The 24,743-nt window shown below is 47.3% G+C and overlaps 1 protein-coding gene across 4 annotated transcripts in view; it reads left to right on the forward strand.

Annotated features, from left to right (window-relative positions):
• The first annotated feature begins 653 nt into the window (after positions 1-653).
• PODXL (podocalyxin like) overlaps positions 654-24,743 on the forward strand; it is a 46,702-nt gene continuing 22,612 nt past the window's right edge. For all 4 annotated transcript variants that reach the window (XM_059473188.1, XM_059473189.1, XM_059473190.1 and 1 more), the window contains exon 1: positions 654-779. In XM_059473188.1, coding sequence (XP_059329171.1) covers positions 728-779 — 52 coding nt within the window. In that variant the 5' untranslated portion in view covers positions 654-727. The remainder of the gene's footprint in view (positions 780-24,743) is intronic.

The raw sequence follows: 24,743 nt of genomic DNA on the forward strand, positions 1-24,743 counted from the left end.
TGAACTCCTCCCTCACAATTCCATGCTAACAACCCCTTAAACGCTCTCCAACCTCCCATCTCCAATGAAAGCCCCCAAATCCCTCCCCCCAAATGAAGTTGAGAAGTCCAAATCTCCCCCAGACCTCCCATTCCCTCCACAGGTGCATCCCCTGCTCCTTGCTACCCATCCCCATCCCCATCTATTCCCATCCCCATCCCCATCCCCATTCCCATCCATCCCCATCCCCTTCCCCACCTCCATCCCCATCCATCCCCATCCCCATTCCCATTCCCATCCCCATCCCCATTCCCATCCCCATCCCCATCCCCATCCCCATTCCCATTCCCATCCCCATACCCCTCCATTCCCATCCCCATCCCCATCTATCCCCATCTATCCCCATCTATCCCCATCCCCAGCCCCATCCTCATCCATCCCCATCCCCACCTCCATTACCATCCATCCCCATGCCCATCAATCCCATCCCCATCCATGCCCATCCCCATCCCCATGAATTCCCATCCCCATCCATCTCCATCCCCATCCCGGCGCTCTCTCCCCCCGCGCCGGGGGCGGAGGCGGGGGCGGTCCGGGGCCGTCCTGCGCCTCCCCCGGCGGCGGGGGAAGGGGGGGCCGGTGCCGTGGCCGGGGCCGGGGCCGGGGCCGGGGGAGGGAGGGCATCGCCCGCCCGCCCCGCCGGGAGAGAGCGCCGGGAGCCGCGCCGGGACGGCCGCGCCGAGGCACCATGCGGGCTGCGGGGCTGCTGCCGCTGCTGCTGCTGCTGCTGCTGCTGCTCGGTGAGTGCCGCCCTCCGCTGCCCGTGCCTTCTCCCCCGCTCCGAGCATCCCTCGCCTTCTCGCCGCGCTCCGCTTTTCCCGTTACTATTGGCGAGTTTGGCGGAGCAGCAGCCGGGGGACGCGGGGCGCGCACCCGCAGCCCCAATGCGGCTTTATCGCGGCTCTTATCGGCACAGCCAGCGCAACTCGGAGCCGCAGTGCTGCTCGGGTCTGCGGGGGGATGAGCTCCAGCTCTGCCCTCCCGCATCCCGCTCCGGGGCTCTGGGGAGAGCCGAGCTTCCCATCCCATCCCATCCCATCCCATCCCATCCCATCCCATCCCATCCCATCCCAGTTTTCGGGGTCCCATTCAGCCAGGGGGGATTTTTGGGCTGTTCGTGCAGCGGTCCAGGTGCTGCACCCGCGGAACGGGAGGCGGGGATGGCGCGGAGAGGAGCGGGGAATGCTGCTGGAGCCAGCGATTCCCGGGTGGGATTGATGGTGGAGTTTGGGAAAAGGTGGAACTGGGAGTTCTTGGGGAGGTTTGGGAGTGGAAACAGCTCCTGGAGTGCTGCGGTAGTGTTGGGGTTCGGGGTGGGAGCTGTGGTGCTCTGGTGGGGTGTTTTGGTGGATAAGTGGCCATAAACCACATGGAAAAGTAGCAGGGAAAAGAAAGGTACTAAAGCTTTCCAGAGTGAATAAAGGTAGGGAGGAGTGGGGCATTTCTTCCTTATAATCGGGCAAGGAGAAAGAGGTGAGAAAATAACATAAAATAAAACAATAAAATAAAATATTAAAATAAAATAATGGAATGAAATAAAATGAAATAAAATAATAGAATAAAATAAAATATAAAATGAAATGAAATGAACTAAAATAAAATGAAATAAAATAAAATAAAATAATGAAATCCTGCTGCAACTCCCGGCTCCCAGAAGAGCCTCTGCAGAGCTGAATGTGCTTTTATTCAAGGTAACAAAAGCTGGGGGATGCTCCGGAGGTAAAAGCACAAGTGGAGGCAGGGCCCTGGGGATTTAACCCTGGGGTGAATTCCCAGAGCTCTGGCTGAAATCTCTGCCTGCTCCTTGTTTTCTCCTGTTCCTCTTGGGACTCATGGGGTTTGGGGGGCAGGCAGGTGTAAACCCCCCTCTGTCCCTGATGCCAGCATGGGTTTGAAAAGAGATTTCTCTTCCCTTTAAAACTCAGGAAGCCTCGAGCATCATTACTACAGGCATAAAGTAGGAGCTGCTCATGCAATTTTTCTTGTGCTGGCCAGAATTTAGCTGAGTTTAGCTGACTTTGCCTTCTCAGAAGGTTTTGTTCTGTTTTCCAAAATGAGGTGATAAATACACTGGGATTGGGGCAAAATAGGCTTGTAGTGTGTGGACCTGTTTCTATAACACTCTGAAGTGATCCTATTACATCTTTATCAAAATTAATTGATTAAATCCTTCAAAACAGTGTTTTCTGCCATTCCGTGCTGCTCTTAAATTTTGAAATAAGCTCCTGAGAGATGCTTTTATGTTGCTCCCAGGGTATTGGAACCAGGATTTTCTTCCTTAGGGGCCAAGATAGACAGACATCCCTCTTTGCTGAGTGTGTGGGCTCAGAGTCCCAGCAGTGCTTAACTCCAAAACTGGGATCTGCTGTGGTCATCTGAGTTCCTCAAAACCTAAAATTCATCTTTTTTTCCCCCTTCCTCCTTTGATGGGAAGAAGTTTGGTTTGTAAGTGAAGCTGTAATATTTTGGGTATCTTAGGAAATAAAGACTGGGATGGAGCCTGCATGATTTGCTGTGTTTAAATTGGATGTGAAATGAGAGTTGGGGATTTCAGAGCTGCTTTTTGGAAGGTGACTTCTGTGTGTGGGGCAGAGCAGAACCAGCCCAAGGCTGATGAAGTTTATAAAAGCAGCTCTCTGGCATACAGCAATTTCCTTAGAAATACTGATTTCCAGGCTTGTACATCCCAATCCTCTGATTCTGCATAGATTCCTCTTTATATCCTTGCTTAAATCAGAAGAAAATCAGCTTTAGACAAGGCAGAGCCAGTGTGTGCAAGAGATGCAGCAAATATAGCATTAGGTAAAAAACATCTTTAAATTCCACCAGCTGAAGAGAGGCTCAGAGTTACCCATTACAGCATCTTCATGGGATATTTTATTTTATTTATTCTTTCTCCGCACTGCATCTTATATTCCCACCAAAACTGCATCAGGAAGAGACAAAAAATACTTTTTATTCTCAGGGGATCCAAAAGAGCCGCAGCTCAAACCTGTCCTGGGGGCAAAAAAGGGCAGGAAGGGTTTTTACCAGAGATCAAGCACCGAGCTCAAAGCAAGGCACAGATTGATGGGTTTGGAAGCCTTGTTGCCAAAACACAGCTTTTCATTATTCCCAAAGCTGAATTCCCAGGCTACCTCCCCAGCACTGAGAGTTCCCTGGTACTGGGAGTTCGTGTTTGTGGATGAGCTGTCAGAGGTGCGCGTTTAAAAAACAAACATTTTACCCATTGAATACTAATCCTGACACGAGCAGGAGGAGGCAATTGGGGCCATGTCCCCAGGAGGAGAAAAAAAATGTTTAACCAGAGGGGGTTTTAGAATCAGCATCAAAGCAGAGACACTCTTGTGGGATATTTTGTCTTGGAGGAACTTTGATAAGACTTTTGCAAGGTTTTTGCCATTTTAGCCGTGCAAAGCCTTGGATTCCCTGCACAGACACAGTAATACCACCCCGGGGGCTGTTTGGGCTTAATTAAAGGATTGTTTGTAAATCACTTGAAGATTCCTGGATGAAAGGAGCTGGAGCCGTGCAATATACTGATTTAATTCCTGGGAGTCGCTCTGAAGGCTTGTGGGGAGGGTGATCATTCATGCTGGTGGCTGGAAATATCTGCTCCCAGCATTTGCAGGGAGGCTGGGGTAGCACTTTGGGTATTGTTTTCCCTATAAAACGTGTATTTTGTCTCCCTATCTGCACCTCTATAAGGTCTAAACCCACCAGCATGGGCTCTGGGGTGTTTTTTGGGACTGAGGGAGGTGATTCACAAACAGTGAGAATCCCTCTGGCTGTGCCCCATTATCCTGGGAGTTTTATCACTCTATAAGAGCAGAGAGGAGCTGTTGGGGTTTAGGTACCCTAAATTTTGCCCTTTTATCCGTGATGCTGCTCTGGGTGGCCCCTTTGCTGTGTTCCCAAGGACTCACCACACCAGTGGTAAAAGCACAAGTGGAGGCAGGGCCCTGGGGATTTAACCCTGGGAATTCCCACAGCTCTGGCTGAAATCTCTGCCTGCTCCTTGTTTTTTCCTGTTCCTCTTTGGACTCAAGGGGTTTGGGGGGCAGGCAGGTGTAAACCCCCCTCTGTCCCTGATGCCAGCATGGGCTTGAAAAGAGATTTCCCATTGAGACTCAGGAAGCCTCCAGCATCATTAATACTGGCATAAAGTAGGAGCTGCTCATGCAATTTTTCTTGTGCTGGCCAGAATTTAGCTGAGTTTAGCTGACTTTGCTTTCTCAGAAGGTTTTGTTCTGTTTTCCAAAATGAGGTGATAAATACATATCATAGGGATAGGGACAAAACAGGCATGTTATAGGAGTGGGGACCTGTTTCTAGAACACTCTGAAGTGATGCTATTACATCTTTCTCTAAAATTAATTGATTAAATCCTTCAAAACAGCATTTTCCACCATTCCTTGCTGCTCTTAAATTTTGAAATAAGCTCTTTAGAGATGCTTTTATGTTGCTCCCTGGATATTAGAACAGTGAGTGTGTACAAGAGATGCAGCAAATGAGGAAAAAAACACCTTTAAATTCACCTTTAAATTCCACCCAGAACCCCTTGAAGCCCTGCAGAGCCAGGGAAGGAGTGAGTGGGGTTTTATCCTTACAGGGTGGAGGTGAGGTCCTGTGACCGTGTTCACAGGGGTCTGAGGATGAGGGAATAGATGAGGATCTGACTCCATGTTTCAGAAGGCTGATTTATTATTTTATGATATATATTACATTAAAACTATGCTAAAAGAAGAGAAGAAAGGATTTCATCAGAAGGCTGGCTAAGAATAGAAAAAGAAGGAATGATAACAAAGGCTTGTGGCTCGGACAGAGAGTCTGAGCCAGCTGACTGTGATTGGCCATTAATTAGAAACAACCACATGAGACCAATCCCAGATGCACCTGTTGCATTCCACAGCAGCAGATAACCATTGTTTACATTTTGTTCCTGAGGCCTCTCAGCTTGTCAGGAGGAAAAATCCCAAGGAAAGGATTTTTCATAGAAGATACGTCTGTGACAAGGTCCGGCTGTAACATCTGTGCTACAGGGGCTCAATCCCCAAGCACAGGAGCCTTCAGCAGCTTCATCTCCAGGTGGTCCTGGCAGGATGATGCCTGTACCAAACCCACCTGTGGATGGGAGGAATTCCTCCTTCCCAGGCAGGATGATGCCCATCCAGTAGCAAACCCACCTGTGGATGGGCAGGAATTCCTCCCTCCCAGGCAGGATGATGCCCATCCAGTAGCAAACCCACCTGTGGATGGGCAGGAATTCCTCCCTCCCCACTGCTGAGTAGTGACACTCAGAAATGTGCCGGTTGTGATCCTGAGCATGCACCTGACCTGCAGTGCTGTTCCCAGCCTGACACCACCCCTGCACCACCAGGAGCCACCCCCAGAGCAGCAGGAGAGGGTTTGGGCCCTGCAGGAATCCGGGTGGCCCGGTTGGGTCCGTTCCCCGTGTGCAGGCATGTGAAATCTCAGCAGCCTCTGCGGAGCTTTCACACGCTCCTGGCAGCTTCCTGCTCCTCAGCCTGTTTACGTGCTCAGCCCCTTCCACCACTGGCCCATCTCCACCTAAGGATGTTGTTTCTGAATTCTTGCAATGCCTGCCCTTTCCTTCACACAGAGGTCCTGAGCAAACCTTGCTGCTTTTTTTTTTTTTTCTGCTTTTTTTTTTTTTTCTCTCTTTTCCCACTCTCTCAGCAACGCACACACAAAGTCATCTGGCATTTCTTGTTCTCCAGCTACCTGTGCTCAGTCCACTGCCACCCCCAGGGCTTTGCCAAATACTCCACCTTGCAGAGAGCAGTTCCTTTAGGCTGGGAATTGCCAAACAAATCCATGAAGTGTTTCACTTGTAGTTTGTGAGGCCACCTTGATTCTCCATTGGGGTCTTGCAGCTCCTTTGGGAATGTGGCATCCATCACTCCCAAAAACCTGTTTGACACTTTTTTTTTTAATCCTTTTTTTTTTTTTTTCCCTGAACTGCCTGGTGGGACGGTGTCCTACACCCCAGAGGTGCTTCCTCCAGTGCTTTGTTTTTTGGGGACATTTTTTTCTCAGCTTCATTGGGTTTTAAGTGCTCTAATTATATATTTGTTGTTGTGCTGGGCTGAAGCCTTGCAGTGTTTTGCTCTGGGGATCCTTGGAGAATACACAGATCCACTGCAAACAGGCAGGAGGGATGTGCTCTGCTCATATGACAGCTCCAGAGGTGCTCAAAATGATGCTAATTTTTATCCAAAAAGATGCTAATTTTTGTGCTAAAAAGCCCTGTCTGAGAAGATAGAGCTGGGGAAAAACAGATAATCTTCCTTGCTACTGTACAAAAATCACATAAGATTTTTTCAGCTATAAACTGAAGAGGTGAAATGCTGTTTAAAGAACTGCTGTGTGGAGTTCCTCTCTCTATTTTTCAAGTGTTTGTTGCCCAGACTGTGCAGTGAGTGGTCAGGGACAGGGGAGATTCTCTCAGCTGGGGCTGCTGTGGTACAAATAGCATCAAGAAGTGTTCAGAAGGGTAGATGTGGTGCTTAGGGACATGGTTTAGTGGGGGACCTGGCATGTTAGCTTAATGACTTAATGGACTTAATGTTCCTAGAGATCTTTTCCTACTAATGATTCCATGATTCCATGGGCAGGGACACCTTCCACTGTCCCAGGATGCTCCAATCCCCATTCAGCCTGGCCTTGGACACTGCCAGGGATCCAGGAGCAGCCACAGCTGCTCTGGGCACCCTGTGCCAGGGCCTGTCCACCCTCACAGTAAAGCTGAGGTTCCTTCAAAGATGACTAAACCTGTTTCAAGTTACCTGCTAGCTTTGAATTGCAAATAATGCTGGAAATAGTGATTATTGGTGGGAATCTTGGAAAATGCTAATAGTACCTTTCATGACTTTAGGGAGCGTAGAGCTCTGTGGTGGCTTATTTAGGGTGACTTTTTGAGGGTCACATGCCCATACACACTTGATTTGAGTTGTTGTATGTCTTAGAGCCAGCCTTTGGCACTGAATGTTGCTCAAGTCCATTGGGAACCAGAAAATACCAGGACACCCTAAAGAGAAAAAACCCCTCTCTCCTTCAAGAGGTGAAACTGATGCCTTGGGAAGGCTGAGCTAGAACAAAGACTAGATGGAGTTAAAGAACAAAGCAGGGATTTATTAAAAGGCCTCCATGGCTGCACCTTGGGCAGCACCAGAGCCCAGCCAGGGCTGCACCCAAGATGAACCAAAACGGCCCCAAAATGCACGAGCGCTGCCGGGGTCTGTCCCTGGGATCAGCTCTGCTCCATTTGCACCTTGCAGTTCATTGTCCCATTGCAGCTTTAGCCCAGGCAGTCCCACCCTGCTTGTTTTTCTCTCTCCAGCCCACGGGGTTTGTGCTCCTGGGCTGAGATTTGGGGCGTTTGTCCTTGGTGCCCAGCTGGAGCAGGAATTGTTTTGTCTCCCTGCTCTGTGCACACAGCTCACCATCCCATAATATGAAGCTCAGAGCCACACACTAAAGCAACACAAGAATGTAAAAAATACAAAAGCTCAAACCTGAGGCATCATTTTTCCCCCTGAAAGCTCAAACCTGAAGCATCAAAGCGAAGCCGCTCAAACTCCAAAAGCACCAACATCCTTCATTACTCATCTGCCTGTTGGGTCCCAGGTCTTGCTGATGGAAGTTTTCTCACCACCAGATGTGCCTGTTTAGCAAATCTTTGCATCCCTGCAGCTCTGCATGCTGCAGGCACCTTTTCTGCCCCGTAAATAACGTGTGTCTCATGCCTGGCTTGGCCGCGGGCCAGGCGCTCTCAGCAGACACTGGTGACACTTTGGTGACAAAGCATTGCAAGGACACAAGGAGAATTCAAACAACTTATTAAAATCCACTCAGTGTGGTGCCACAGCACCCAGCAGAGAGCAGGAGGGGGAAGGAATAGGAGTGAACCTTTCTTTTGGGCAATGGGAATTCCAGCGCTGCTGGAACATCTGCTTTTGGATGTGCATCCAAAATGAGCAGCAGAGGGAAGGGAACAGGCCAGGCTGAGATTTGGCTTTCAGCAAGGCTCCATTTGTGAATAACATCCAAAGTTCTGTGTCTCAGGGCTGGGTGGGGATGGGTTCCAGTTTGGGCAAACTGGGATGACTGGACTTGAGGAGGAAGGGAAAATTGCAGTCACTGTGTGATTCTTCTGCCTTTTCCTCCCACTGAGGGACACAAGGTAAGGCCATGGAGGTTCAGATATTTAACTAAGGTGTTCAAGGTTGTAGCTGAGTTATCCTTGAATCTAGCTGTGCCTTCTGAAGGCAATTCAGATATGTCTTGGGATTATTTGTCCACTAGAGATGCTTGTTTCCATAAATGCTCCCCAACATGGTCTGATGTTGCATCAAAAATATCCAGGACCTGCCCATGGATACACTTATGTTGTGTAACACTCTCTGCATACACTCAAAAATGTGAAAGAAATGGAGCTTGGGATTTGGACTGACTTCTTGCTGGTGGGTCAGGAGTGCACCCTAAAGGCTGCAAAATGAACAGGCAAATAAGAAGAACATGGTCCTTGGGTTTAAAAACCAAATCTGTGCCTGTTGTCAGGTGCAGGACAGATCCTTAGAAATGGGCAGAGATGGGATCTGAGTTAAAAGCTCCTCCAAAACTGAATAGGAATTTTTTTTTTCTGAGTTGGTCCCATTTTAGATGTTGCTTTGAGGTCTGGTTCATATTCTTATCATCCTGAATAAAATTGGATTAATCCAGTGGCTTTTTCTCTGTTTCACAGGCTCTGTGTGCAGAGAGCTTTGGTCTTAGTCCGCATGGCTGATGAGGGTGGTGAAAGGGGAAGGAAGGTCATTTTGCAGTGGAAGAATAAGGCCTCAGTTATTAATGGCAAAGGCTGAAATTTTCTCTCTCAGCCTTAATTGATTTTGGCAAATTTAACTGGCGGAGAAAGTAGAAATTGGCTTAGAAATTAAGCCCTAATACTTAAATATATATTAGATCTATTGTAGAGAAATGAGGAGACAGCCTTGTTAAACTTTTATTCTAAGTGGCTTCTGCTGGATACAGGCAAAGAGAAAAATACCCAATTTCTAACTTGGACAAAGGGGACTTGAAAGGCTCTTCAGAAAGGCTTGGAGAAACTCTGTTTGAGAAAGTGCTTCTTTGAAACCTAATAGCAAAGACCACTTTTTTTTTTTTCCCCCTCCCTGGAGTCTAAAGGCAGGAGGGCAAGATAAGACATTCCACCACGTAGGCAAATGGGGAAAAAAAAAAGAGAAAAGTTTAAATGATAGTGCTGCAGGCTGTGGAAAGTGGAGAGCTCTCAGGGTGACTATTATGTGCTGCTTATCAAAATGCTGTGAGCCCTGACTGTGAGAAAAAGCAGAGTAATTTAAGAGATGCTCTGTGCCAGCACAGATCTGGTTAGCAGTGGTTGTACTGGAACAGCATCAAGTAACCAAGGTCCTTGAGATATATCTAATCTATATCTATATGTATCTATATCTCTATCCACATTAAATAAGCAATAAAGTTGTCCTCACTGGACATTTCTAATTAATCAAGCAACAGAAGAAATGTTTAAAGCACAGGTAAGGGAAGTAAGTTTTTTACCACGTACTGGGTCAGTTGATAAAGGAGCAGCCTCAAAGCAGGTTGTGATTGCAGAACTCCAAATCAGTATTCTCATCATGCATTTCTTGCAGCCATCACTCTCTGCTGGCGACCTGGTTCGTTTTTTGGAGCCTGAAGGAACAAAAACAACAAATAAACAAGAATTTGTTCCTGTGGGTTTCTCTTGGCAAAGCGGAGAAAGTAGCAACACGCAGTAAAAGCAGAAAACAGCCTCCTCCTGTTTTATTTTCTTTTTTGTTGGCTTTTTCCTTCTAACATTGGTCTCATTTTCAGATGGATCAGCACCCTGATCTGGTTTGACAAATGCCAAGAAATGTTTGTGCTCTCCACTGCCTCATTCTAAGGGAACATAAATTTATACCAAATCACAGCATTGCCATAAACACCCCAAAATCCTGTGTGGCAAAGAAAAGCTGTGATACCTGTGCTGCAAATGGGAGGAACCAGCAATTCTGGGGCTCCCAGAAATCCTGATCCAACTGAGAGACAGCCAGGACAAAAGATAAGCAAAATGGGACAGGGCATTGTGTCAGCTGTGAAGCCAGAGAGCAAAATTCACAGCCTTGAGCCCAAATTTCAAGCGTGCAGGATTTAATCTCCCCATCACCTCCACTTTCCCAAGGCTCAGGGTCATTCCCATACCAAAAGCCAAGGAGAGGTGCTGATCTCTTTGACATAAAGAATAAATTTTCCTGTCCTGTACAGTACACAGAATACTGCGGAAAATGAAAGTTTAGAGATTAATGCAACACCCTATTATAGAAAATCATTTTGTTTCCTTAGTATTTTCCCAGCTGGCTAAAAAAAGCCCTCAAGGCTCTCAGTCCATGTGATTTTGTGGGCTTCTAAGACAGTTCCTGCCCACAAATGGCACAAATAAATCCCCATTAACCGCATTCAACAGGAGAATGATCTTTTTTTTCTCATTAAAGCTTCACAAAGGGTTCAAAACCTCATTTTATGGCAGGGTGCTTTGATTTAAATTGATGTGGCTTAAATTATGAATTTTAATCACGACTTAAAATACAGAAGGAGAAAGTTATAATTTGAATGATTTGATTTTTATCATGTTTTTCATTTACAATTCATAGCTATATCCCTTAAGCAGGGCTGATTCTCCTCATTGTAAAAGTTGGAGATTTACAGCCCACTCTTGCCTTTCAGCTGTGTTTTCTAACCAGGCTGGCACACTCTGAACATATTTGTGGAAGGAATTTTATAGCCTGAGACCTCTCTATTTTGATCCCTAATTTATGCATCTCTGGAGTCGTCCTTGGTAATGATGAATAAAACTAATTTAGGTTTATTGGTGGAAATCACTCTTTGCTTGTAGAGGAAATTTCTGTTAAACTGACAAATGCAAAGGAGCATTTACAATTCCTTTAAGATACATCAAATAACCGAGGACCTTGGGTACCTTATGCAATAAACTTTTCAACAAACTTTTCAGTTTAGTGCTAAGCAATTCACTGAGCAAAACTCCAGCGTCAATCTGTGATGGAGTTAGTGACTGAAATGAATTGTTCTGTGTCCCTTGAGGGTTTCAAATAAACAGGAGTCATTCTCTTAAAATTCACTTTTACTGTTTAAAATGGGAGAGGAAACAATTTTATTTTTCAGCTGCTGGTTTCCAGTTGTTTTTGCAGTTTGGAATTAACTGTTGGTGGAGCAGCTGAATGTGTTTCTCCTTGACTTGGAGAGGGAATTTCAGTGGATAGCTGAGGTTTATGCAAATAACTTTTGATTGTCTAAATGGGACTGACTATCCCATGTCTGGATACCCTGGATGTCTGCCCATAGTGTAGGCAGAAAGCAATTAAAGAGAAACAAAAATTAACAAAACTTCCTTTAATTGACTGCCCTGTTTTTGTCTCATATCCAAATCCAGCCCCACTTAGTGCTGGAAAAGCTGAGTTCCTCAAGTGCCACGAGTGTCCTGGTTGGGTTTGGTCTCACTGCAATATATTTAATGTTCTTTTTGGTGCTAGATGATAAAATCTCCCAAAAATTAGGGAGATATTTGGGCTTGATGGATTGTGGCTCATCCAGGCTCATCCAGCCTGTTCTGATGTGTTCTCTTGCTGATCCAACATGACAGCATTTTCTCCAGCAAGCTCGGCAAATAAAACTTTGCTGTTTAAAGCAACAGAGAGGAGGAAATGAAGGAAAATAAAATAATCCTGAGGTGATTGTGATTGCCACTCCTGCCATCACTCTTCGCACAAATCCATCCCAGTGAGAGGACGCATCTGCTTCTGCTGCAACACATCAGTTTAGGCTAAAAAATGTCTTTGATAAGCTGTAGTTTGACCCAGCTCAAGGTGGAGGATGCTCTAACAGACCCTGGGCAGGTTCCTGCAGCCCTCACTCTGCATTTCCCTAGTCCAAATCCCTCCCAGGCTCTTGGGAGGAGCAGCATCCCATTCTCAGGATGGCCATGCTCCTGAGAAGTTCTTCCATGGTGAGTGGTTATCAAAACCTGGCCTGTAATTCACCATCTCACTCCCAAACATTATTTTCTGGGGAGTTTTCCAGCCAGGAGAAGGTCAGTAGAGGACAGGGTGGTGTTGAGGAATTCCTAATGAGGACAAGGATGGGCAATACAACCCCCAGTGAAGGACAAAACCTGTCACCCATCAGTGTCCACACTCCCCATTCCAGGTTTCTCCAAATCACAGCTTCACTCGCTGGGGGTGATTTAGGGCAGTCAGTTTGGGAGGGGGAAAAAAATAAGCTTTTATTTTGGCAAAGGAAGTGGTTCAAGCACAGTGGAGTGGTGGAAGAGCAGTGAAAAGTAGAAATGTGAGGTTGGGTTGGTGGCAAGAGAAGCAGGAGATGTCGTGTCATGATGTGTGTACTTACAAATGCCCTTTAGAGGGTTGGGGGAGGAAACACTGGAGTCCAAACTGATGGTTGAGAAAGCAAAAAGATGGTTTTCTGCTTTAGAAAAATCCACCTGTTTCTGTGTTCCTATTACTGCACCTGGCCACAGGTAGCTGATAGCTGCACCTGGTAAATTCTGGGCATTTAAAGGAATTTGGGTGTGACAGGAGAACCCCAAAGGAGCAGTGCTCTTCCTCCCTGATCATGTTAGAAATGAAAATTCCAGCATTTTTTAGCATCCTTGATGGAAGCAGTGACCTGGCCCCACCAGCCTCTCCTGCTCTTTCAGGAGTCTGTGCATTTAATCCCTGGCCAGCAGAGAGGCTTTCAGCACTGCAGGACATTTAATGGATAATTGCATAGGCTCTGGATGGGTGCAGAGCCCCAGCATGATGAGAAATTCATGGGGTGCTATGGACAGTGGGTTATTTTGGCCCAAACCCAAAGCCACGCTCTGGAGTGGTCCCACTGCATGCAGCTCCTCGTTATCTCTGCTGTGTTCTCACCCTGAAAAATCCCACTGCCAATCCTGATAAAATACTGCAAGGAGGGAAAAAAAAAATAAAATAAGTCAGGAAACCACCAAAAGAAGCTCCATGTGCCTTGGGGGTTTGATGGGGAGCACTGGGGGAACAGCCACGCCAAAGGAATGCCGGCTATTTCGGGCTGTGTTTGTGTTTGAGGCAGGAGCAGGAGGAGGAAGAGGAGGAGGAGGAGGAGGAGGGTTGCAGCTCCACGCTTTTTCTGCCGTGAGAGCCTTTTGCATGTCTGGCAGGATGGCTCCAATCTGATTAGGAGGAGGTTTGATTAGGAGGGGGCTCTCTGTGGGGGCAGCAGGGGGATGGATGTAAAGCTGCTTTCCCTGGGAGCAGCAGCCAGGGGATGCCCCGAGCCCAGCTGGCCTTTTAGGGAGGGTTCCCTCCTAATCCAGCTCAGAAGCAGTTTTGGGGCAGGGGTTTATCTCTGTCTTGGCTGGTCAGATTGGGACCCTGAGGTGCTGGACGAGGAGTGTTGATAAAGTGGATGGGTGAGGAGCAGAGGCACGAGGAAACCTCTGTAGGGGAACTGCCTTTGAGGCTGGATTTTGGGATCTCACTCTACTTATTTATTAATTAATAATTAACTAATTAATATATTTATTTATTTACTCCCATCCTGAAGGCTGACACTCATTACAGTTACAGGGAGGATTAAAAAGGTGCAGGCCACGAGCTGTTCCTGCAAAGATTTTGACTCTGTCTGAGCAGAGGCACTCACCCCACAGAGGGACAGGAGAGAGAAGGGGTGCTAAGGTTTTGTCTCTGCTCAAATCTGACAAGATCACATGCTCACAGTCTCTGTCTGAAGAAATAAGAACCATTCCTGCCTCAGGAATTTATTTCTTAGAGGAATTTTTTTAGAAAGGAAATTGAGGAAATATTGGAGGAAATATTTATTTCTGAGACCCTCGGATCTCTCAGCCCCTGTTTTAAGTACCAAGACTATTCCTTGCTGAGATGGACAGTTATGCCTGTGGGCAGATTTCCCCTTTTTCTGCTCAAAAAAGGCAAGAAATTACTTGTTACAGGAACTTGGTACCACCTGCATCTCTCAGGACTCCCCAAAGCCAAAGAGTTGCAAATTTTCCCAATCTGTTCAAGCTATGGCTGTTGCCATGAAACTGCCAAGAGTGGGGAGAGAAGGAGCTCTCTGCTTGATAATCTAGATTAGGAACAAGGAATTTGTTCTGTAGTAATAAGGATCAGCTCTGGATCTGCTTGGATTTGGATTTGAGCTATCTGCCCAGGGGTGAGGGCCCAGCATCCGAATGTCCTGATGCTGTAACTCATCTGCATCACACGTTTGGGCTGCCCTCCAAGCATCAGGGTTAGGGTTTGGGTTTGCAAGAAAGGGATTTGCTCCACACCTTTCTTTCCTCCAACATTGTTTCTGCTTCTGTTTGGGAGAGCTGATTTGAATCCTGCAGCAGCACAGGACTTGGCCATCTGCTGCATCATCCTTAGTCCCAAAATGCAATGCCTGGATTCCAGTAAATATTCTATTTATTTGGCTGCTCTGCTGTGCAGAAACTTCCTGGGCAAAGGAAGTTTCAAATGCATCATTTGAGCGTTTCAGCCTCTCATCAGTGACTCTGTGGCCCACATTGAGAGGTCTGGGTATTGGGAGGGACTGGTGATGGAGAAGCAGAGCAATTCCAGGCCAGGCTGAGTGGAGTTCTGGTCTAGTGGGAGGTGTCCCTGCCAGCAGGGCTGGAACGAGATGATCTTCAAGGTCTCTTCCAACCCAAACCATTCTGTGATTCTGTGGTGATTCTGTGCCAGCCACCAGGGCCAGGAGCATGCCTGCACCACAGAGCAGTGTCTGCAGTACATGGGCTTGTAACTAATTAATTATTTAAAGCAATCAGTTGCTAAGAATTTAAAACAAACAACAATCAATTACTGAGAATTATCAATGAGCATTGCTGGAAGTTGTCATTTGTTTTTGATGGCTCAGCTCTTTCTTGCCTCCATAGTCAGCAGGCTCAGGGCTTGATTTCTGAGTGGTGTCCAGCATCATTTTATCCAATTAGAGAATAATTTCCAGAGATGTCAGGAGGAGATGGGCTCAGGGCAGCGAGAGGGTATTTTTGCACAGCTGATTGTGCTTCTCCAAATGCACATTTGAAATGTGTGTGGGGTTTTTTCAGCTCTTTTCTGCCTAGCTGTAATCAGAGGTGCTGTCTTCAGGTAGTTTTGGCAGCAAAGCCATGCTTTGATTTGGCCAGGGATCACTTGCAAACATGCCAGGAATGTTCATGCAGCTGCAGCCTTCACCAGAGCAGAGGCTCCAGCTCCAGGATTACAACCAGCAGCACCCACTGAATCCCAGCTCAGTGCTCCCCTCCCCTCTGCTCTGCTGGTGGCTTTCTGTGGCTCCCATCATGTCCCTGCCCTCTCCTCCCATCTCCATCCCCACCATGAGTCCAGTTTCCTAAAGGAAATGCCCAAGCTGACGTGTCAGAGTTTCCCTGCTGAGCACAAAGCAGGACCTGGTGTCTGTCACCCCAGAAGCAAAGGAATTGGGATATTCCCATCAAGCCCAGCCCCACAGCTCCCTCCTGTACCCAGAGCTGTGGATCCCCTCCAAGGTGAGAACTCAGCCTGGTGTTTGCAGACCTGATGGCCTCTCTTAGGAGGAAGAGGAGGATGATTAGCAGCAGGGAGGGGATGCAGCTCCTTCTTCCTTCCTGCTTCCTTTGCTCCCTTCCCTTGCCCTGCCACTGCCTTCCCTGTGGCACAGCCTCAAGGCACTGCCCTCGAGAGAAGGCTTTGATGGCAGGGAGATGTTTTTGAGCTCAGCAAAGCCCTGAGCTCAATAGGTGACATGGACAGGGTCTGTTCCATCCAGCCACCCTGGGTGCAGGTGCTGTAAGCTTTGCTTTCCTCTAGATACCATTTAGGTTTTTCCTCCCTGCCTGGCAAATCTCTTTGTGCTCAAACTCACTACCTATCATGGGAGTTTTGAGGACCTGAGTATGACCCTTGTTGTGTGCTGTATTTTTTTCATATATTATATTTATTTTTTGGCTTCAGTTTCTCAGCATGCAACTACGCCATTGAAACCTACTAAGTGCAAAGCATTGCATCCCCAACCAGCGAATCTCTTTCTGCTCAAACTCACTACCTGTCATGGGAGTTTTGGGGACCTGAGTTTGACCCTTGTTGTGTGCTGTATTTTTTTCATATATTACATTTTTTTGGCTGTAGTTTCTCAGCACGCAACCACACCACTGAAACCTACTGAGTGCAAAGCATTGCATCCCCAACCCAGTGACATCCCACAACTTCCCATGCTCTTCTGCTCAGCTGTAACCAGGCAGGAATCTCACTCCTTGCTGGGCTGCTGGGTGGACAACATTGTTCCCCTATTGAGTCATTAACAATGAGGTCATTGGGCTGGAAAGAGAATGTCATTCAGCAGCCAAGAACCCAGCTGGCTGATCCCGGTTGTGTCTCATCTCCTATGACAAAGCCACTTTTAATTGACTAATTAAAGCTTTTGCAGGCTCCATCTTGGAAGGGATGACCAAAATAGACATTGTTCTTTGTCAGCATTAAGTCAGGCCAGTTGGCTGATTAAGAAGCAAGACCTTTCTTCCTTCTCCACTTTGCCACTTGCTGTGCAGGCCTTAATTTCTGGTCCTGGCAATGGGAAAACCTCCTCAGAGATATCCCACCATGTGTTGCAGAGCAAGCTGTTTGACTGAGGCCCCAAGGACCCCAAGAAAGCTCACCCAAAGTCCCCTCAAGCCACTTTGGGATGCCCTCTCTGTGTTACCATCACACCTTTTGTTGGACACTTGGTATTTTGGGTTCCCAACTCCTCTAGGGGTTTGATATTGCACCCAAACCTATTGCATTGTGGTGCTCCCATACCCTGCAGGCCTTACAAGGGCAATTTGATCCACCGGCTGTGGGCCAAGAGCATTTTTCTTCCCATTTCTGGGCCATCTTTATGCTGCTAACGTCCTCGTCCTAACCTGAGTAGGCAGCCAACCAGTAGAACACTCATTCATCATCGTTGGTCAACTAACCTCATTCACTTACTTAATAATCATTCTAGTTTCATTCCCCCTTGCAGCTGCCCTAGAAAATAAACTACTCAAACTCTAATTAACTCTAATAGTTTATAAAAATTTATGTACTTTTTGGGTGGTACAGTGCAGGTGGAAAGCAGGGACATGCCCAAGCACTGGCAAGAGATGTGTCCACAGTAAATTCTTGCTTCCCTCAGCTGAGTGCTTCTGCACTGCCAGGACCCTCACCACCCCCTGAATGAAGATGTTTTGAGCCCTGAGACCACTGGCCACTTCTGCTCTTTGCATCTCTTGCTCTCATTGCCACTCTGACTAACACCATCCCCAAACCAGAGAACAAATGTGCCCTGAGGGACTCCACAGGACAAACCCTGCTTTGTGCAGCTACCTTGCCATTTCCATGAAACCCCCAGGGTTTTTTCAGCCTGCAGTGTGATTGTCTCAAAGCAGATTTATCTCCTTTTTGCTGCCCAGGCCCTGCTGAGCAGGAACGCTGGGTGTGTGTTTACCAGGGCCTGTGTCCCAGCCCTAAAGCACAGCAGCCGCTTCTTTTGAAGAACACACAAAGCAAGGAAGAGGAGCAATTGTTTGGGAGGAAGTTGAACCATAATGTAATAGACTCCCATGGGATTTACTATTAGTAATTATTTGTATTGCTCTGGCACCCAACCAAGGTTGGGGCCCCGGTTAGCAAGGTGCTGGATCAGCCTGCAGATGAAGACAGCTCCTCTGTCCAAAATCTGTCCATTCTGGCAGGTAGAGATGGGGAAACTGAGGCAGGGAGAGGTTGACAAGTGCAGCAAGGGTTGTTTTAGAGAGTTGTGGCTCAGCAAGGAGGTGAACCAGCACACAGTGCTTACAGGAGCACCCTTCCTCTCTGGGGGCAAATCCTAGAACATGGAACTGCAGAATGGTTTAGGTGGGAAGGGACTTTAAAGACCATCTCATTCCACCCCCTAGGAAGGGATACCTTCCTCTGGATCAGGTTGCTCAAATCCCATCCAAGCTGGCCTTGGACACTTCCTTTACTTGTGCTGCTTCCAGTTCCACTGAAGAGGCCATTAGGTAACAAATATGCTGTGCTGGAGGGTCCTGCCCTAGGACAGCAGTGCAAAAGGTAGTTTCTCACTGTTTGTGCCTTTATAAGTGATTTCTGTGATCATGTGCATTTATTTTAAGGAGGGGAGGAGCAGGAGCTATCAAAGAACACGAGTGCTTCAGATGGAAACCAAGTCCCACTTCTCCTGAAAAACAAAACAAAACAAACAAATAACAAAACAAAAAGCTAAAATGGATTTCTCTTTCTGTAAAGCTTCAGGAGAGTTAAATAATGAGGCAATTACAAATTTGGCAACAATAGAAGTAGATCAGATTACACAGGCCTGTAAAGCCAGGGGCCTGCAAAGCCAGATCGTCACTGGGGCCATTTGGTGGGAAAGAAACTCAGTGCCAGACAGTCTTTAAATAGTTTTGAATAAGAGGGAGGGTTGGCTGTGTCCTTCCCTTCCGAGGCTCTCCCCACCTAAAGAATAGCACTGAGCCTCCTGCCAAGTCCCTGCCCGGAGGCTCCACTCACAGGCCCAGTATATAAATATATAAATATATAAATATATATATAGGTGCTCATGCATGCAGTGTGTATATATAGAGCTTCCCAATCATCTGGGAAGACCCCACCCTGAGGGAGGTGTGGGTGTGGAACTGGAGGGAAAAAAAAAAAGAGAAAATTAAAAAAAAAGGTAGGACCCAAAATAGCATGGACACACAAAGGATCCCAAGGAAATGTGGAGCTCTCCTCACAGCATTGACAGGAAATCTCTGGGCTGCTGGTTCGGTAACCCTGGCCAGCCAAGGTCATGGGGGACTGATTGTGGTGGATGGAGAATCCTGACATCCATCCTCTGCAAAAATCCTGGGGTGAGGGGTGTGAGGTGGAAGTTTTTATGTCAGTGAGGATTTGCAGGTGTCCTAGATATGCCTGCAGAGGAATCTGTCTCCAGCATAGCCTGAAAGAGATGCAAAGTAGTCAGAACTGGGGAGGATATTTAACCAGGAATCACCCAAAATTTTACTTAGAGAAGCTGGGATGCTTGAGGGCATCACCAGTGCCTCTAGGAGGTGGCTTCTATGTCACTTGGCATCACTTGTGTCTTTCACATCACCTTAGAGTGTCAATAAACCAAATACCTCAGAATTACAGATTATCTGCAGCTGGAAGGGACCCACAAGAATTATCCAGTTCAAGATATTTCAAGTCATTCTCTTTGGGCTGATCCTGGCCTGGTGGTGGGTGGTGTGCGAGATGAGCTGGGGGAGGCAACATGACTTGCCACCTGGGAAAGTAAATTTTCTTGCTGGAGGGCATAAATTTGGGCTGATTTGTGACTCATCAGAGGCGCTGGGTGTACAAAGGAGGGTGAGGCTCTGGGCCTTATCCTGTCCCCACCATCTCCTTTTCCGCTGGTCCATTCTGGTCTCAGGACAGGCAGGCAATGTCCGAGTCCTGCCCTGAGCATGACCCTGGGCACTGGCAGCCTCCCCACACAACCCACAGGGGTGGCAGGAGCAGGCAGAGCTGTTTCTGAGGGCGATTCCTGCTGTAAATCTTCGGGGGAGGTGGAGAGGAAAGGGAGGTGCAAGAGGCAGGGCACAGCGTGTGGCAGTACCACAGCAGCACCATGCCAGCACAAACTCACCTCCCACTCACCCACCTCCATTTTTCCCTTGTACGAGAGCAGCCTGTGCCCAGGCCAAAGTCTCCTTATTATTTTGTGTTTAGACTCTCTTCCTCTTGTTTCCTGCCCCTTAGGGCTGTGGTTTGGACCTCCTGTGTGCTGGGCCTGTAAGTGGGCCTGTGAGTGGGCCTGCATCTTCAGCCTCCAGCTGAGGATGGCATCCTTGGTTTTGATGGCACAAGTTTGGGCATTAGATCTCTGCTGCTAGTACCAGCTTTAACACCTCTCTGTGGTCTGGCTTTGCCAGGCTGTGAGGTTCCAGAGAAGCCTGTCCTCAAGCTTGGGGTTGATCCTTTTCCTTCAGGAAGAGCCCCGGACACAAGAAAGGGAATATTCCCTCCTTTCCTCTTCCTCAGTGGAAAAATTAGAGTGACACTCACAAAAAGTGAGGTGTTTTGTCTGCACAACCAACCTACAGGAGCTCTGCTCCAGGAGATCCTTGTGGCCCCATTTCCCGTGGATAAAGTCTAGACACATCGCTGATGCACGGCACCCAACTTGAGTGACATTGGATGTGACAACTCTTCCCCGGTGCCAGCCAGCTGGCAGAGGTTCAGCTGGCAGGATGAGTAGCTCAGGGCCAGCTCCATGAACCCAAATATGGACCCAGCCAGCTGGAGAGGAGAGCAAGGCAAAGAATTTCACCCCCCATGCCACCCAACAACTTGTAGGGTGCTCTCTCCTCTCCACTGCCTTCTTTGGTCCTGCCTTTCTCCATGGCAAAAGCTGAGAAAAACTGAGTTCCAGGGGGACATAATTGTGGCCTTTCTGTAGTTTAGGGGGATTATAAGAAAGATGGGGACCAACATTTTAACAGGGTCTGTTGCAATAGGACAGGGGATGATGGTTTTAAACTGAACAAGGTTCAATTTACATTAGACACAAGGCAGAGATTTTTGATTATAAGGGTGCTGAGATGCTGTCACATTTTGTGAAGCCGTGGATGCCCCATCCCTGGAAGTGTTTAACACCAAGATGGACAGGACTCTGAGCAACCTGATCTAGTTGAAGATGTCCCTGCTCATTAGAGGGGTGTTGGACAAGATTTTAAACATCTGTTCCAACCCAAACTAATCTATGATTCTATGATGTGACATCAAATCTGACATCAAACAAAGCTTTCCATGTCCTGGAATTCAGAAGGGCCAACCTCAGTTAGAGAGGAAGGTGTGCCCCATCCCTGATGTCTGGTCAGTGCAACATTTAGGAGCTTGTTTTCTGGGGAACATCTCCAAATTTCTCCTGAATTAACCTTCCTAAAGTGCATCAGCTCCCCCTCATTATTCGGTTTAAGAGCTGAGGAGAGTTTGATTTAACTTACTTCATTTAATCCAAATTAAATACAGAGTGATTTAAAGCTGAACAAGAGTAGCCACCTGGTGGGTTGTGTGCACTTTGACTAATCCACTCTGAAGTCATACCTCCTTTTAATTTTAGATTAATTTTTTCTGAGTACCCCTGTGTAGACAAGCCATCAGGCTGCATCAAGATCAGTTCCTGTCTCGTGGGCTCACGTCCTCACTCCTTCCCAAGATGTCTGGAGTCCTCCAGGAAAATCCAGCAAGGGATGATTCATCTTTCTAGGGTGAAAAGCAGAGGGAGGAACTTTTCTCTGTCTGAATTAATAAATCTGTGTGCCCAGACACCCTCGTTGGTGAGGGTGGAGAAAGGAGGTCAGCTGAGCTCTCGAGAGCAAAGCTGATGCTTTGGCCAAGCAGTTCATGGTGTTGGCTTCTCCAAAGGGCTCCTTCCCACCACCCTGACAGCTCCACAGCTCCTCAGTGTTGGAATCAACTCATGGTCCAGCCCTCAACCCTGGGGTGAGGTGGTGAAGTTCCTCCAACCCTTCTTCCACCCCGGAGAGAGGTGGTGAAGGTGGATGGGATCCTCATATGTTCGAGGTGGAATTCCCAATCTGGCAGGCCCAGTCTTTAGGTTCTTCTCATGGACCTGAAATTCCTGAATTTCTGAGATTCCAAATTCAGAAAAATCTAGACTTTTAACTTATTTGCCTTTTCTTTAAAAAAAAAAAGTACTTTTTTAGTGCTCATGCCATCAGACAAAATCCCAAAAAACCATTGTAAAGATTTACATCATTAAAGAAAAACCCCAGCTATTCAATGCATAACAAAGTTCTGTATTCTTACAGTTATCATGAGGTTTTCACTGTAGTGTTGACTCACAACCACTGCTTTGGGACAGAAGCATCTGTGCTTTACCTTGATCTAGAGAGACTTTCTGGCTCATTCCTCGGTGCAAACCTTGAGTTTCTTCCAAAGTCCTCTGTGATTTTTGCAGAAATAGAGGGGTCTCAGGGCTAAATGTAGCAGACATCATGTCCTTCAGCGATGGGTGATTGATGCTATCTTGATACAGGCCACTAATCCTCCTCCAAAGCAGCAAGGTCATCATGGGGCAGCTCCACTCCAAGGGTACAAAGGATTCAGGTGAGGACAGGAGTGTGGCCAAGCTCTTTGTTTTGGAGGGCCTGGGATGGGAATGGAAATATCCTCTTTCCCCTGATGGAAAGAGGATTATTTCCAGGCTTAGTGGTGAAAAATGCCTGTGGGTTTCATGGATAGAGGTGGGCACTTGTGTTTGTGTTGGTTTGATTCCTTAACAACCTCCTGTGAAGGATTTTGGAAATTTCATTTTCCACAGTGGTCTTCCTGTCTCCTTCTGGTGTTTTTTTCATCTTTCCCCTTCACTTTTTAGATAGCCACAGATTTTTCCATGAGAAGAGTGGTGGAGACACAATCCTAACTAGGATGTCCTATGTTTATCCCTAAGAGAGGCTGGGCTTCCCACTGCTGGCATTCCTCACCTCTGGCTGGAGCTGGCCATGGGGTGCAGAACAGCCTGGGATGGACCAGCTGGGTCCACTTGAGTGAAAAATGCCACTGATCACGAATTTCAGACAAACTCTGAGGAGAAGTTCAGAAGAGTTCCAAGCATGGCATGAAGGAAATTCAACAACAATGTTTTTGAGAAGGTGGGAGTGAGGAACACTGAGATATTCCTGCTCCCTCAAGTCCACTGTCTGGTCATTAATTAGTGCAGCAAATTAACCCATTTCTGCCTCCCCAAATGTGGTGTTTAGAGGGACCAAGGGAGTGTGAAGAGAGCTACAGGAAAAGAGGAGTATGGGGAGGTGTGCCTTGGGATGATTATTTTTAATATTTGTCACACTTCCAAATGAAACAGCAGATGAGCTGAGCTGGCTCAAACACTTGCAGAAAGAGCTGATGGGGAATTTGTTAATGAAGCAAGTTTGTCATCAGAAAACGCTGGTTCATCAAAACCTGGGTTCTGGGGACATGAGTTACACTCCTGGCAGGAAAAGTGTATCAGGCTGTGGGTAGGTTTTTTGAAATCAAGGAGGTTTAAAGGCTGTTGTGTGAATAAAATAAAGCCAGGCAGATCTAACAGAGAAGATGAAGCAGCCAAAGCTCACATGAGGTTTGCTTCAAGTCCTACTCTTTGGGCTTCAGGCTTCTTATACTTTGTAAAAATAGGGAAAACTTGAATTTTTTCCAGTTCTCAAAGCAGAGTGGCCTTTTGGCTACCATAGGGATGTGACTCACTGCAAAATGCTGCAGACTCAGAGTCCTCAAGATGACGCTAAAATGCTGTGAGGACATTCTCCAGATCTCCTGCCGAGGGGTATCTCCAGGCTGGCAGTGGAGTAGGAAGCCCTGGGTGCTCCTCTCCATCTGGAGATGAGGCAACACTGCTTGGGGCTTGAAGCACATCCATTTCTTCCCCCTGCCCTGCTCCAAGTCCATACAGTAAAGGTTTATTGGGAAGGGTTTCAGGGCAGAGGCTGTGGCTGCAGATTCCTTCAATTTGGCAGTAGAGAGGAGGGCACTGTCAGCATTATTGCCTCCATCTCACTGTCACTTCCACACACTATCTAAACAGCAGCAATTTGAAGAGTTTTTCTCAATAGAGTCTTTTCACAGGGGGGCAAAGGAGGTTCCCTGCTGACAATAAACCCAGTGGCTTTAAATAAGAGTCCAGGCACACTTATTTCATAGAACCATAGAATGGTTTGGTTTAAAAAGGACCTTAAAGATCATCTCATTCTAACCCCACTGTCATGGGCAGGGACACCTTCCCCAATATCAGGGTGCTCCAAGCCCCATCCAACCTGGCCTGGGACACTTCCAGGGATCCAGAGGCAGCCACAGCTGCTCTGGGCACCCTGTGCCAGGATCTCACTCCCCTCACAGCCAAGAATCCCCTCCCCTGACCTGCTGCCCACACCTCTGATGCAGCCTCTCCCCTAATTAGAGCCAGCCATTAGGTCTCATCTTGAACATTTTGCAGAGCAATTCTATCAAAAGTGTTCTGCAGCAGTTTTTATTGTGGCAGGGGTTTGGAGAGGATAAGTCTGCACTGGATGATTGGACTGATGGATTAGAGGCAAATGCTCTGGCAGATGCTGTTGGACCTTTCCCCATTCTCTAACCCAGGAAGCCAAGCTGGTCTTTGGCCTGGGTGAAGCCATTTCATAAAGCTGATGGTGAGGCTGGCAGCAGAGGGGTTGAGTGATGCTCATTAGGAAAGCATCTTAAGACATGGAGAGTGCCAGGGTGGTGTGTAAACTGTCCTTGAACCACATCCCTCACTAAAATCTCTGCAGGCAGCTCAGGAAGACCCTGTTTGGATCCCATCTATCCCTAAGCCAATGGAAGGGAAAGAGCATCTGCACAGGCAAAATTAAAAACCCTGTGAAGTAACCACTTGCTCTGGTAGCCCAGCTTAATTCCAGGATAAATAACACTGCTCTGTGATATTCTGCCAATCTGATCCCTCTCACAGTTTCAAAAGGAGGTGACAGATTTCCTGTCCTCTGCAGTGGCTGGGCTCTGCTGCACCTCAGA

Source organism: Ammospiza nelsoni, chromosome 5 (genome assembly GCF_027579445.1).
Source record: "Ammospiza nelsoni isolate bAmmNel1 chromosome 5, bAmmNel1.pri, whole genome shotgun sequence".
NCBI classification, from domain to species: domain Eukaryota; kingdom Metazoa; phylum Chordata; class Aves; order Passeriformes; family Passerellidae; genus Ammospiza; species Ammospiza nelsoni.